This window comes from Delphinus delphis, chromosome 2, assembly GCF_949987515.2.
Source record: "Delphinus delphis chromosome 2, mDelDel1.2, whole genome shotgun sequence".
Classification (NCBI taxonomy): domain Eukaryota; kingdom Metazoa; phylum Chordata; class Mammalia; order Artiodactyla; family Delphinidae; genus Delphinus; species Delphinus delphis.
Window position 1 is genome coordinate 176538695 of NC_082684.1, and position 14708 is coordinate 176553402.

General features: G+C 44.1%; 1 protein-coding gene across 4 annotated transcripts in view; it reads left to right on the forward strand.

Annotated features, from left to right (window-relative positions):
• The window catches only part of MAP3K8 (mitogen-activated protein kinase kinase kinase 8), a 28678-nt gene extending 14559 nt beyond the window's left edge, over window positions 1–14119 (forward strand). For 3 of the 4 annotated variants that reach the window (XM_060006366.1, XM_060006365.2, XM_060006367.2), the window contains exons 3-8: window positions 1431–1598; window positions 4496–4757; window positions 6256–6362; window positions 10747–10899; window positions 11542–11788; window positions 13085–14119. In XM_060006366.1, the coding sequence (XP_059862349.1) occupies window positions 1431–1598; window positions 4496–4757; window positions 6256–6362; window positions 10747–10899; window positions 11542–11788; window positions 13085–13215 (1068 nt within the window). In that variant the 3' untranslated portion in view covers window positions 13216–14119. Of the gene's footprint in view, window positions 1–1430; window positions 1599–4495; window positions 4758–6255; window positions 6363–10746; window positions 10900–11541; window positions 11997–13084 lie in introns of those variants that run through there. The other variant, XM_060006368.2, reaches the window with a different exon arrangement.
• Window positions 14120–14708: the final 589 nt, after the last annotated feature.

Here is a 14708-nt window from a genome sequence, read left to right on the forward strand (position 1 = left end):
TTGTAATTATTTCTCCTCTCAATTTTTCACTTTTGAAAAATTGACATAGACTTTATATGCAGTAAAATACACAGGGCTTTCATATCCAGTTTGATGGGTTTTGACAAGGGTACATACCTTATAACCCACACTGCTATCAGGATATCGCTCTCCTAATTTTTGTTAATTGTTATTTTTATTCATTTATTTAAAAATTGAAGTATAGTTGATTTACAATGTCGTGTTATTTTCAGGTGTACAGCAACGTGTTTCAGTTATACTATACTGTGTATATATTTTTTTTTTCAGATTCTTTTCCCTTATAGGTTATTGCAAAATATTGAGTATAGTCCCCTGTGCTATACAGTAGGTCCTTGTTGGTTATCTATTTTATACATAGCTGTATGTATGTGTTAATCCCAAACTCCTAATTTATCCTCCCCCCGTCCCCTTTCGTAACCATAAGTTTGTTTTCTATGTCTGTGGGTTTATTTCTGTTTTGTATATAAGTTCATTTGTGTCATATTTTAGATTCCACATGTAAGTGATATCATATGTATTTGCCTTTCTCTGTCTGACTCACTTCACTTAGTATGATCATCTCCAGGTCCATCCACGTTGCTGCAGATGGCGTTATTTCATTCCTTTTTATGGCTGAGCCGTATTCCACTGTGTATATGTGCCACATCTTCTTTGTCCATTCCTCTGTTGACGGACACTTAGGTTGTCGCTCTCAGCTTTTGAGTCGGCTGGTGTTCAGACCTCTTGTTCAAAGTGTTTACTGACTCATGAACCCTCAGAGGTCAGGGGTCATCTGTCTCTTGTTCATCGCTACCTGCTCAGAACCAAACACAGTGCCTGGCACATACCATGCACTCAGTAAATATTAAATGAGTGAATGGATGAGAAATGGTTCTGCCCTTACTTGGCTTGCGTGGCGCTGTCAACTCATAGCTCTGGCGTAACACACTGTTTTCCAGAACCCTCTGTGATCCTCAGTTCATTTCCCTACTCTCTCTATGAGTGCGTCACCTCTGAGTAATAGGTATGCAGACTAACAGGTTAGCACATTTTAACTGGAAACGAGTCAGCTAGCAGGCACGGTTTACATGTCTGCGATGTTTCTTTTCAGCCTTTTGGTCACAGCAGTCGTGGTGCATTCGGTAAATCATTTTTAAAGTTCTCTTTGGCAGTGAATTACTCACACGTAGATAGAAATATGATCAGGTCTGACCAGGGGTGTGTTTCTGTTACATGCTTTCTCTGTTGTGCTGAAGCTCTGGATGGGAGCTCTAAGAGGCTTCTGTACACTGTTACGGTTATATACGGTGACATTAATTTTGAACCCTGCGTGTAGGAATGCGGTCTAACGTAACCAGTTTCTAAAGGGCGGGTCTCAGAAAAGGACTTTGCTGAAATTCTTACCCTCCTGCACTTTTGTTTTGTTGTAGGTAATCACTCCCCAGAACGGACGCTATCAGATAGACTCTGATGTTCTTCTCATCCCTTGGAAGCTGACTTACAGGAATATTGGCTCTAATTTTATTCCTCGGGGGGCCTTTGGAAAAGTGTACTTAGCACAAGACATAAAAACTAAGAAAAGAATGGCGTGTAAACTGGTACGTACTTCATAAGCAACAGGGTGCCCTGCGTGCTCGGCATGGGGGCTTTTGCGTGCTCGTTTATTCACTTTACTCAAAGCTGGCTACCCCTTGACGGCCTCTTATCTAAGGGTGCTGAGTCCAAGAAAAGCATCTCTGTTTTATAGGTTTGCTTGCTACCTGGGGCCATTCAGCCCCCAGGTCTGCTTAAGGCCATAGTTGATTTTAATCAGTTTGCTCTGATAACAAAGAAAGTACCAGCTTCTTTAGCGCCAGCTTGGATAACTTCATCCCTCTTGGGGTGGCTGAAGGGGAGCTACCCTGCAAGAGCACATCTGTTTGCTGCTGCTTCAATGCCACCCACTGGGGAGGGGACCAGGCAGGGAAGCAGACCCTGGGAAAGCTGTAAGTCTCCTCAGGACTGTAGATTAAAGGGCTGAATTTCAGAGAAAAAACCCATCTCTTTTTTTTTTTTTTTAAGATGCTGGGGGTAGGAGTTTATTAATTAATTAATTTATTTTTGCTGCGTTGGGTCTTCGTTTCTGTGCGAGGGCTTTCTCTAGTTGTGGCAAGCAGGGGCCACTCTTCATCGCGGTGGGCGGGCCTCTCACTATCGCAGCCTCTCTTGTTGCGGAGCACAGACTCCGGACGCGCAGGCTCAGTAGTTGTGGCTCACGGGCTTAGTTGCTCCGCGGCATGTGGGATCCTCCCAGACCAGGGCTCGAACCCATGTCCCCTGCATCGGCAGGCAGATTCTCAACAACTGCACCCCCAGGGAAGCCCCGCATCTCTTCTTATTGAGCAATCACTGCTGAGGTGCCCCACTTTGGAAAACCGTTTGGCACGACCTAGCAAAGTGAACGCGCACACGCCCTGTGACCCAGCAGTTCCACTCCTGCAGGTGCTCGCCCAGTAGGCATGCACACGTGGTCACCAGAGCCACGTGCTAGAGTGCTCATAGCAGCAGTATTTGTAATAGCCCCAAACTGGGAAGTTTCCAAGTGCTGAAATATGGTGTATTTACATACTGGGATGCTGTCCAGTGAAGAGAAGAAATGATTTACAACTTCCTATTGACGATGATAGATCTACATTAGGTTACGCCAGGGCAGCTGGACACAAAATAGGATCTACTGTATGAGATTCCTCTTACATAAGGGCCGAAAAAAGCTAAACAAACCCATGCTGTTGGAAGTCCCATGAGTGGCTGCCCATGAGGAGCAGGGACAGGCAGGGGACAGCAGGGGGCTTCAGGGCGCTGGTGGGCTTCTGTTTCCTGATCTACATAGTGGTTACATGGGTGTGTTCAGTTGAAAATTTATTGAGTTTGATACTTGACCAGTTTTGCACTTTTGTGTATGTCTGTTCTACTTTAAAGTTTTGTGTTTTTTTAAAGTGCAATAAAACAAACTCACTGGGCTTCCCTGGTGGCGCAGTGGTTGAGAGTCTGCCTGCCGATGCAGGGGACGCGGGTTCGTGTCCCGGTCCGGGAAGATCCCACATGCCGCGGAGCGGCTGGGCGCGTGAGCCATGGCTGCTGAGCCTGCGCGTCCGGAGCCCGTGCTCCGCAACGGGAGAGGCCACGGCAGTAGGAGGCCCACGTACCGCAAAAAACAAACAAACAAACTCACTTTTGATTTAACGAAAACAAAACATAAAATAATTACTGAATATCATCTCAGTCTCTCTTATTGTCATGTGGGCCTTGTTTGTTCCCCCTTAAAGGGTGGCCAGAGCAGCTGTTATTAAAAGGAAGAGGGCTTCCCTGGTGGCGCAGTGGTTGAGAGTCCGCCTGCTGATGCAGGGGACACGGGTTCATGCCCAGATCTGGGAAGATCCCACATGCCGCGGAGCGGCTGGGCCCGTGAGCCATGGCCGCTGAGCCTGCGCGTCCGGAGCCTGTGCTCCGCAACGGGAGAGGCCGCAACAGTGAGAGGCCCGCGTACTGCCAAAAAAAAAAAAAAAAAAAAAAGGAAGAAAAGGAGGTGATATAGTAAGTTACCTGAAGGTTGCATTTAGGAGATACGTCCAAGTTAAAAAAAAAAATCTGGAGACATTATTTATAGCTCTTAGAACCAAAGTGTTCTGTTTTTCAGTTTCATCGCAAAAGGCGTGGGAAATAGATTTGTGGGTTTGTTTTCCTTGCAGTCCTCATATTTAATATTGAAGCCATATTTTTTCTGAAAAAACAGAAACATACAAGATGATTAACAACCCCAAACAGGTCCAAAAGGATGCAGGCTAAAGAATGAGATCCCTTTCCTTGAAGTAACTACTGTTAACGGGTTCTTACATGTCCTTCCAGAGAATTTCCATGGACATGTGTATGGCTGAAGAGTTCATTACAAGTGGGAATAGAATATATGTACTCCTGCATCTTGATTGTTTTCAGTCTATCAGTATATTTTGGAGACATTCCATATCTCTCTGCACTGAAAGAGCTACTTCTTTCTTTATTAATGACTTCCGATTTTCTGTAGAGTAGATGCCAGTGCTTATTTAAATGCATTGTTAGAACACAAACTGAGAGACCAGAGACATTATGTTATTTCGTGATAAGGAATATTGAAAATATGGCCTAAAATCTAGGTGCCATAGAAATTACATGTATAAAAGACGGGAAATTACCTCCTTTGTTTCAGTCATCATGAAAAATTCTTCGGTTGGGTACCTATACTCTAAATGAAAGCAGTATTTCATGATTTTGTTTTTTCTTTTTTTTTTTACCTTAAGCGGACATGAATGTAAAGGTACCTCTCAGTAAACGTTATCGTAACTCAGGAGTGAATTTCACAACACGTCCGAGTATCCTTGAGGGCATTTACTTGCCTTCTGGTTTGTGAGCTGACCTGGGCTGTGTATTCTTTTCTTTATCCTGGGGGTGTTTAGAATCTTCCTTGTGTTTTGTGTTCTAGATCCCAGTAGACCAATTTAAGCCCTCTGACGTGGAAATCCAGGCTTGCTTCCGGCACGAGAACATCGCTGAGTTATACGGCGCGGTTCTATGGGGCGAAACCGTCCATCTCTTTATGGAAGCAGGCGAGGGAGGGTCTGTCCTGGAGAAACTGGAGAGCTGTGGACCCATGAGAGAATTTGAGATTATTTGGGTGACAAAGCATGTTCTCAAGGGACTTGATTTTCTGCACTCGAAGAAAGTGATTCACCATGACATTAAACGTGAGTTCTCCTTGGACGTGTCCCTTTTTGGCTTAAAAAGGACTAGATAGACCTTAGGCACATGGCTCCTCCTTCAATCTGAAGGTCCTCGGTGGCAGGGAAGACACCCCTCCCCCGCTTTCTCCCTGGGTCCCTGAGATACATTTTAGAGTCCAGTGGGGTCACGAGAGCTTTCAAAGTCATAAGGAAGGATGATTTTCCAGTTGTTGTGGAAGAGATTATAGCCACATATCATTAACCACTGCCTTGTTACTAGGCTTTAAAAATGGTAACATACTTAAAAACACAGTCAACGTTTTGGAAAAACAAATTGCTTTTTAATTTTGAATACAAATTTGGCAATAGTCCATTAAAGAAGCTTTCACTGACTGCTGTCTAGGAATAAAGAGATTGTGGGGAAATATACAAGAGAGACCTGCTGTGAACCCCTAATATCTAAGGGTAAATTGGACTGGCAAAAGTTGTCCTGACAGAAATTGGGTATTTCACTTTTTTGTTTTAGGAAGTGGCTTGATAATACTATGCTTATGTCTTAGAATTTGAAACTCAATATATAAAATGTAAGAAATATTTTTTCCAGCTTTACTGAGAAATAATTGACACGTAACATTGTGTGAGTTTAAGGTGTACAAGGGAATGATTTGATATATGTATATATTGCAAACTTATCACCACAATAGGGTTAGTTAACATCCATCCATCTCATGTATTTATAATTTTTTTGTGTGGTGGGAACTTTTAAAATCTATTCTCTTAGCAACTCTCCAATACGCCATTCGGTATTATGGACTATAGTCACCATGCTGTACGTCACAGCCCCAGAACTTTTTCATCTTATTATTGGAAGATGAAATAATATTCATCTTACTATTATTTTTCATCTTATTATTTGTAACCTTTGACCACCTTCCCGAAGTCCCCCCACCTCAACCCGAGGCAACCACTCTGTTCTCTGTTTCTCTGTTTGTTTGTTTTTTTCTTTTTTAGATTCCACATATGTTAGATCATACGGTATTTGTCTTTTCCTGTCTGACTCATTTCCTTTCGCATAATGCCGTCAAGGTTCATCCATATTGTCACAGATAGCAGAGTTTCCTTCTTTTTTATGGCTGAATAATATTCCATTCTATATACCACACAATTTATATGTATATATTATGTGTCACAAAAATTTATATATATATACAAATCTTCTTCATCCATTCATCTATCAATGGACACTTCGGTTGTTTCCGTGTCTTGGCTGTTGTATCTTGAGGATTATTAATGGCTACAATCATTTATATCCACCTTGGCTGAATTCTTGACAAATCTGAAGTGATTTTTACCTAAACTCTCACCCAGATTCATCCTTCTCTTTTGAACGTAATAAGCCCACTTTAGTAGGGGAAGCATTTCAATCTATCTTTATATGGAACTCGTTGTTTTAAATAATGTTTTCATTTTATTTAGGGATAGATACACAATTTTTTTACTGAAAAATTTCCTCTCTTTATAGCTAGCAACATTGTTTTCATGTCCACAAAAGCTGTTTTGGTGGATTTTGGTCTAAGTGTCCAAATGACTGAAGAGATCTATTTTCCTAAGGAGCTGCGAGGAACAGAGGTAATTATGTTCACACCAGAATGGGCAATATCTTACTAAGAGTAAAAATAAGATGTGCTAGCATTACTGCAGAAAGGACAAAGAAGGGGAAGAAAACCATTACATTAAATCATTGTTATCATTGGACCATGTTTAATGAGCATTTACTCTGTGCCATATACTCTTTAGCCCTTGAAATAAATTATATTGTTTAATCCTCACAATACTATTATTATAGGCAAATACTATTATTCCCATTTTAAAATAAGAAAATAAGCTTGAAGAGGTTAAAATAAAGTGCCCCAAGTTACTCAGCTACTGATAGATCAGGGCCTCGAAATCTAGTTCTTTCTGAGTCTAAAGTCTAAGGTGTAACGGCTCTGTAACTTTTTTTTTTTTATTTTTTTTTATTTTTTTTTTTCTGTAACTTTTTGATATAACTAATATATGTGGTTTTAGCATAACTAATATTACTGTTTTGGTTCAGTTACAGCCATAATTGTCATGGTCCTTAAGAACATTTACTGAGAACTGATGGCATTTCAGGCCTCTCTTGAATCCTGGAAATCTTAAAAGAAGTCTCATTTACTGGAGTACAAATGAATCTTATTTGAAGATATAAACTTGCTATACTATTTAACTCATTTGTGAAGCGGGAACAACAAAAACAAAACTTTCCTGAATCTACATGGGGTTCAGAGAAATGCGTTCCCGGGCTGTCAAATAATATATTTAGTGCTCACCTTATTAGGCTGAGCAGTTGACCTGTGTAGTGAGTGTCTATCCGGCACCTGCTGTGTGAAGGCTGCTGTAGGTGCCAGGGATGGAGCACAGGGCAAAGCCAATAAGGAAGGAGGGAGGACCCATTTTAAATTTACCTGAATTACGAACGTTTAACCGTTTAGTTCACGGTTGGTTATGATGGGTATGGGGTTGGATGCATCTGGGAAGGTACGTGGGTGTAGAATCTGCCTTCCTGACCCATCTCCATGACTGTGAGATGACAAACTATCAGAGGGTGAACTGTCAGAGCCTCCCAGCCCCCTGCCCTTGTAGCTATAGAAAGTACCCTCAGGAAGTGGAGAGGGGGCAGTTGCCTGGACGTTTGCCCCAAGATTATCAGGTCAGTCCTAGTGTTAATCGGACGATAACCTCTAGTTTAGCTAGTGAATGTATTGCACTGAACTCATTGCAGTGCTAAAAAAAATTGTCTGCCTTTCAAACCAAGATTCTGTAAGGCTTTTCTTAACCCTCTGAAAGCAAAGACTCCCCCCGGGCAGCAGAAGAGGTCTTTGATTTTGCTGTTATCACTGAACTTATTCTGGAAAATACTTGGGAGAGGATTCTAGAGAGCTGTCTTCAAGCAGAATAATGTTCAGAAGAAAACATTATCTATTTATTATTTTTTTAAAGAATGTTTTAATCACCAGATCTTAGGAAAACTTCCCCAAAGCACAAAATCTAATAAGACAACACTTATGACATGTTTTTTTCGGAAAATACTTCAGCATGTTTGGCAGTCATCAGACATTCAGATATGTGACACTCTACCCTTTTTCCTGGAGCCGTTTGAGAAACAAGCTGTTTATGGTATTAAAGATGGAAAATACCTTTCTCTTCCCGGCAGGGTGATCAGATTGAATATTTTGCAATAGCCAGGGAAAGACATCTCCTTTCTGGGATTTTCTAGCAGAAACAGAGTGTGTGCTCGAGTATGAGATAGGAGCACAGCGTCTGTTCCTGGATAGTATTTGGATTGAGGTATTTTCACCAAATGTAAATTGCTTTCCATGACGGGATAAACTGGCCTTGGTGTTCCTAGTTATAAACTATTCTGATAACTCGTGTTTGTTCACCCTCTGTATGGCACTCACGATCGAAGAGTGACGGTGAGAGTGATGGTGAGTGTGACGGTGAGAGCGATGGTGAGTGTGACGGTGAGAGTGACGGTGAGTGCGACGGTGAGTGTGACGGTGAGTGCGATGGTGAGTGCGATGAGGAGAGCAATGGTGAGAGCGATGGTGGGTGTGATGGTGAGTGTGATGGTGAGAGCGATGGTGAGAGTGATGGTGAGAGTGACGGTGAGTGTGACGGTGAGTGTGATGTTGAGAGTGACGGTGCGTGTCACGGTGGGTGTGACGGTGAGTGTGACGGTGAGTATGATGGTGAGAGTGACGGTGCGTGTGACGGTGAGACGGTGAGTGTGACAGTGATGGTGAGTGTGACGGTGATTGTGACAGTGAGAGTGACGGTGAGTGTGACGGTGAGAGTGACGGTGAGTGTGATGGTGTGATGGTGAGAGTGATGGTGAGAGCGATGGTGAGTGTGATGGTGAGAGCGATGGTGAGTGTGATGGTGAGAGTGATGGTGAGTGCGACAGTGAGAGCGACGGTGAGAGCGATGGTGAATGTGATGGTGAGTGTGACAGTGAGAGCGACGGTGAGTGTGATGGTGAGAGTGATGGTGAGAGCGATGGTGAGAGCGATGGTGGGAGCGATGGTGAATGTGACGGTGAGTGTGACGGTGAGAGTGACGGTGAGAGTGACGGTGAGTGTGACAGTGAGTGTGATGTTGAGAGTGACGGTGCGTGTCACGGTGGGTGTGACAGTGAGAGTGACGGTGAGTATGATGGTGAGAGTGACGGTGCGTGTGATGGTGAGACGGTGAGTGTGACGGTGATGGTGAGTGTGATGGTGATTGTGACGGTGAGAGTGACAGTGAGTGTGACAGTGAGTGACGGTGAGTGTGACGGCGAGCGTGATGAATTGGGAAGGAAAGCTCTCGGCAACCTTGTTATGACTCCTCATCCTTAGAGAGCAAGAAGGTATAATTAGTCAAGGTCGCCCGTGCAGATTCGCTTCCCATTAGAACTTGATCACTTGGCTGCAGATGATTTCTGATCCCCCCAACAGAGCTCCTTCAAATTCGGGACATGACCTTATAACCATGTATTGTTAATACAATGACAGGGTTCATCTGTCCTATCTTTAAGCTATTGTTTTTGAATTCCCTGCTACAGAGAAGGAAGGAAAAATCAACGTGCATAGCTAATTAGAATTCCTTTGATTGCATGCTTCCTTTTGTAAAGTTCTTATGTAAGGTCCCTCGTCATCCTCTCGTGCCGGGACACACACACACACACACACACACACACACACACACAGTCTCTTTCCCTTTGTAATAAATGTTATCAGAGGTGAAGGCCTTGACCCCTGACCTCTAGGCTCCTTTGCTCCAGTGCCCACACCCTCGGGCACACAAGCCCCACAGAGCCAGCCCTGAAAGGAAGTGCCCTTGACCCCCACGCCCTGCTGCTCTGGTGGCTTGAGGACCCAGGAATGTGAGCCGTGGGCCTCTGCGGGGTGACGGGGAACGGCCCTTGAGAGAGAGAGAGAGAGAGAGAGAGAGAGAGAGAGAGAGAGAGTCAGAGAGTCAGCGAGGGGACCAAAGCCAGCCAGCCCGGAGTTGTGTTGTAGCAAGTACTTGAGGCAAGTTAGGAGGGGGAAACTGGGCAATTTCCCCAGGTTTTGTAAGCCAGTTCTTTATTTATTTACTCTGAAATGTATTCTGGGAACACTCACCCGCGTTTCCATATTCAGATGACAGGCAGCATCAAAACTTCTTAGAGCTAAATATTGACAATGAGGGTAGTAACTGCTCTCTGCCTGTACCCGCCGTAAAGACACGGGTCCCCAGGGTTTGCTCTTTTTTACGTTTAGAAACAAACGCTGCTTAGAGAAACTATCTCTAAAACTAGCCCTCCTTTTCCAGGATCGGCTCATAAAACCAGACAGAACTTACACAATGTGAACATGGCATGCCTTCAATATTTAGTCACTGGGCTCCCTGGTGTGTAGAAATAAGAAGTGGGTCATAGAATTGACCAATTAGGATCACTTTCCCATCATTACACTTTAAATTCTTCTCTTCCGCGTAGTCGATGTTGATACCATGGAGACTTCTGCTGCCTTTGATGACTGTAGATAATTAGTGGTTTGGCATTTTAATGACAAACATGAAATGAGGACATGTATTTCAGTGTCATTTAGATATGAAAGGAATTGATGTTTTAATAGAAACAGGAAGCGTCGATCTGTGCTTTGCAGAACTTGGATGGGTGGGACTCCCAGGTGGGCTCTCGGCTGCGGGTCCTTTGCTGCCTGGTCTGCCTTGTGTTCAGTCTGTGCGAAGAGGTGTTCTGAGGCTGCAGGGGCCCCTCGGCCAAGGCTGCCTGGGTCCCCGAGGGTCTGTGCTTCTCCTTCGCTGAAGGGAACACAGCAATGCCAGGCCCTTCTGAGGGGATGAAGTGTGCGGGGAATATGGTGAAACTTCCTGAACTGGATTAGGGAAGTGGTACCTAGACAGGTGAGGGGAGTCAGACTGAACTGTCCTGCTTCTCTTTCAGATTTACATGAGCCCGGAGGTGATCCTGTGCAGAGGCCATTCGACCAAAGCAGACATCTACAGCCTGGGGGCCACGCTCATCCACATGCAGACGGGCACCCCGCCCTGGGTGAAGCGCTACCCACGCTCCGCCTACCCCTCCTACCTGTACATAGTAAGCAGGGGCAGCGGGGCACCCCACCTGCTCAGGAGAGCTGCTCTTTCTCGGGTGACACACCTGAATGGGATGATGGTGAACTATGACCCATGAGGGCACGCTGAAAGTTCCTCCCACGTGGAGCGATGACCCGTTCCCGCAAAGAAGGCATCGCTGTTTGAGTGGGAACCTACCCCAATGTGCATGAGCAGAAATTATAGCTATGCTGGTATACAAGATGCCACTGAAGAGCATCAGAGTAGCATAAATCCTTGCGCCGAGGAAGTCGTATGTGTTCTTTGAACACGTTCCAAAATAAGAGGTTAGATTATAGATCCCCACGGCAGCCTGGAACGTAGTGAAACACGCAGGCCCCCTTTGACAGTGGAGAGGTTGAGAAGTAGACCCTTCCCCGTTACTGCACAGGGACCTTTGGCCACTGCTCTGCTGGAAAGCTGTTTATTCAAACCTCGCATGTCTCTTTGACTGCATTCAACCAAAACATGGGTTTCACTCAGTTTCCTTAGGAAATGTTCCTGAAGGGTATGAGCTGTATTTGCTTCGAAACAAAAGACCGCGCAGGTCTTGTAACTAAAGCACTCGTGCTGTCGAGGGTAGATTTTCATACCAGTGACGCTAAGAGAGCTGGTTTGTTCATAGATCCACAAGCAAGCGCCTCCTTTGGAAGATATCGCTGAAGACTGCAGTCCTGGCATGAGAGAGCTGATGGAGGCCGCTCTGGAGAGGAACCCCAGTCACCGCCCCAGGGCAGCAGACCTGCTGAAACACGACGCCCTGAACCCCCCTAGGGAGGATCAGCCCCGCTGTCAGAGCCTGGACTCTGCCCTCTTTGAGCAGAAGCGGCTGCTGAGCCGCAAGGAGTTGGAGCTTCCTGAGAACATTGCCGGTATGGACGCCCTGCAGTGTGCAGCGCCCTTGCTTCCCTTCTTTTTCTGCCTCTGTCCAACTTCTAAGAATTAGAGCTCACGAAAGCACTTGGGGAAAAAATGGAATTAGCAGATGCAAACTGGTATCTATACGATGGATAAACAGCAAGGTCCTGCTGTAGAGCACAGGGAACTATAGTCAATATCCTGTGATAAAACCAGGATGGGAAAGAATATGAGAAAGAATACATACATGTGTGTAACTGAGTCACTTTGCTGTACAGCAGAGATGAACACAACATTGTCAATCAACTCGACTTCAATAAAATTTAAAAAAGTTGAAGTGACTTCCTGCATGCCGTAAGTTGTTGGAGAAATTTCAGCAAGAACGTTAGCTAAAACATATACACACAAAAAAAAAAATTGGCTGGGAATTCCCTGGTGGCCCAGTGGTTGAGACTCTGTGCTTCCATCGCAGGGGGCACGGGTTCTATCCCTGGTCGGGGAACTAAGATATCACCTGTCGCGGGGCACGGCCAAAAAGAAAAAAATCACAATTAAGAAAAAAATTGGCTACCCTATCAGCAAAGTCTAACTGGTTTCCAGGCAAATGGAGATCATGCAGTCTTTGAGAATTGCTCTGCCTTGCTTTTTTGCAGCAGAGAATTAGCATTTGCTTTTAAAAACAGATCAAGCTTGACAGTTCTGCTGTTAGCAAAGAGCCGGGTTCTTTTTAATGCAATTATGGTAAACCACACCAGCGCTTGTTTGGAAACATCACGGTGTTGATAAAATATTGAGTTTGAAGGCAACTTGCATTTCTGCTTCCTCTGCTCAAAATCTCTCTGCCAGCTGTGAAGCTTTCCCATTTAGGAAAGACAATACGCATTCCAGGAGCATTGAATATGCACAGAGAGGGGTTTCCGTTTTTCTTATGAAAATCTGTGACATTCTCAATCTGTTTGGGTCCAAACCCAGACGTCAAGCCTGGAACTCTGGTTTGCATTTCTCGGCTTCTTGTCTGACTTTTCTGCATTTAAAAAGAATCATCTGGGATGTTGGAAGATGGGCCAGGATTTCTAGCTGATTTCTTGTGGTCGTTGACTCTTTTTTGCGTTCTTCTGTCTGTGTCGTATCACACAGACTAGCCAATAGTGTTCAACTCTGAGGCTCCTTAATAAAACCAGAGTTGGAATGCCGTCCCATTAGGCCCACAGTTTGCTGTTGTTTCTGTTTTTTTTGCTGAAGAACCAGGCATTTGTCATTGAACATTCCCCTGGTCATTTATTTTATTTTTTCGATGTTTCCCTTTTCAGATTCTTCATGCACAGGGAGCACTGAGGAATCGGAGGTGCTGAAGAGACAGCGTTCTCTCTACATAGACCTTGGGGCCCTGGCTGGCTATTTCAACCTTGTCCGGGGTCCACCAACGCTAGAATACGGCTGATGGATGGCGGCATTTGCCCTAAATTAGGACTCAGCATTTGCTGGTCTCTGGGAAGCTGATTCTGCTGACTCCGCGCAGGGGCTCTGTCAAGTGAATTGTGCGTTTATCGGCTGGGCTCCCACGACTCATGGACGTGACTCCACGTGGCTCCTGTGTGTTGATCTGTGAAGCTGCCCGGGGCCCCATCAGGCTGGAAGGTTCTCATTTCTCAGGTGGTACGTCTGACTCAAAGGAAGCTGAGAGTTCACCGAAGGATCATTTCCAGTGGCTGATTCCATTCACTGTGCACTTTGCTCAAAATTTTAAAAATACCAATCACAAGGATAATATATTAGCCTAAAATTACTATTCTCGGTTCTAATTTAAGTATGGGAAGTTCATTGAACTCAGAATAGTTTGGTGTATATTAGTGTGTATTCTATGATAACTCTTTGAGTCTTTGTCAGTAAACTCCAATATAAATGAAAATATTGTAACAATGAGCTGGACTAGTGCCTTAAAAATGGCTGATGAGTTAGGAGCCGTCTGGCGGCAGGCCACTAGAGATGGGTTCTGTTACGTTCCTATGGAAACATTTTGTACTGTACGTGCTATGCTTCAAACATTTAAAACGTGATGTTTTGAATGTGGATAAAACTGTGTTAAACCACATAATGTCTGTACATCCCAAAGGATGAGAATGTGACCTTTAAGAAAAATGGAACCATTTATAAATTCTTAATAATGCGACTTTTATAACTCTTATTTCTCTCTTTTCTTTAAAGCATTTGTATATTAAAATAGCATACTGTGTATGTTTTATATCAAATGCCTTCATGAATCTTTCTTCTTATATATATTTTTTTAACACTGTAAAGTATGTGAGTGTTCCTACTTCAAAGTATGTTTTTACATCATGCAAATAAAAATGACACTTTTATCCAACGTGACTGGTCAAATCAAGTCAATAGATTCAGTATTTTGCCTGTAGTCTTGTAAGGAGTGTGATTCCCAGCTGGCACGGGAATGGGTTTTAGGTGTTGGAATGGAACTCGGAGGAGATCAAGTACCACGAAGAGGCAACAACACCTGAGAGCTCTGAAAACTGTGTGTGTGCGCCTCTTGCTGCCGTAGGAAGCTGCTGCTGTCATCGTCTGGATTCTGTTTTATCCCTTTGGTACATTGTGGTAGGAAAATAATTCTTGGCCGCCTGTTCGGGCTAAGTGTGATTCTGTTTTGCATCTTGTTTTTACAGATTTATGCTACCTCTGAATATCTGCTTGCATTCTCCATGCCGATTATTGCCAAGTGAATAACCGACCTGCCTTTGTAGAAGGTAGATTTCAACCACATCTACCAAACTCTAATCAACACTGTTGAATGGGAGTTTGGTCCATCATTCACTGAATGAACAGAATTAAACACTCGTCTCCGTGTCACATAAACACGCCCTCCCTGTGATTCTCAACAGCACATCCGTGAGAGGCATGGTTCCCTCTGTTTGTTTTCAGAGG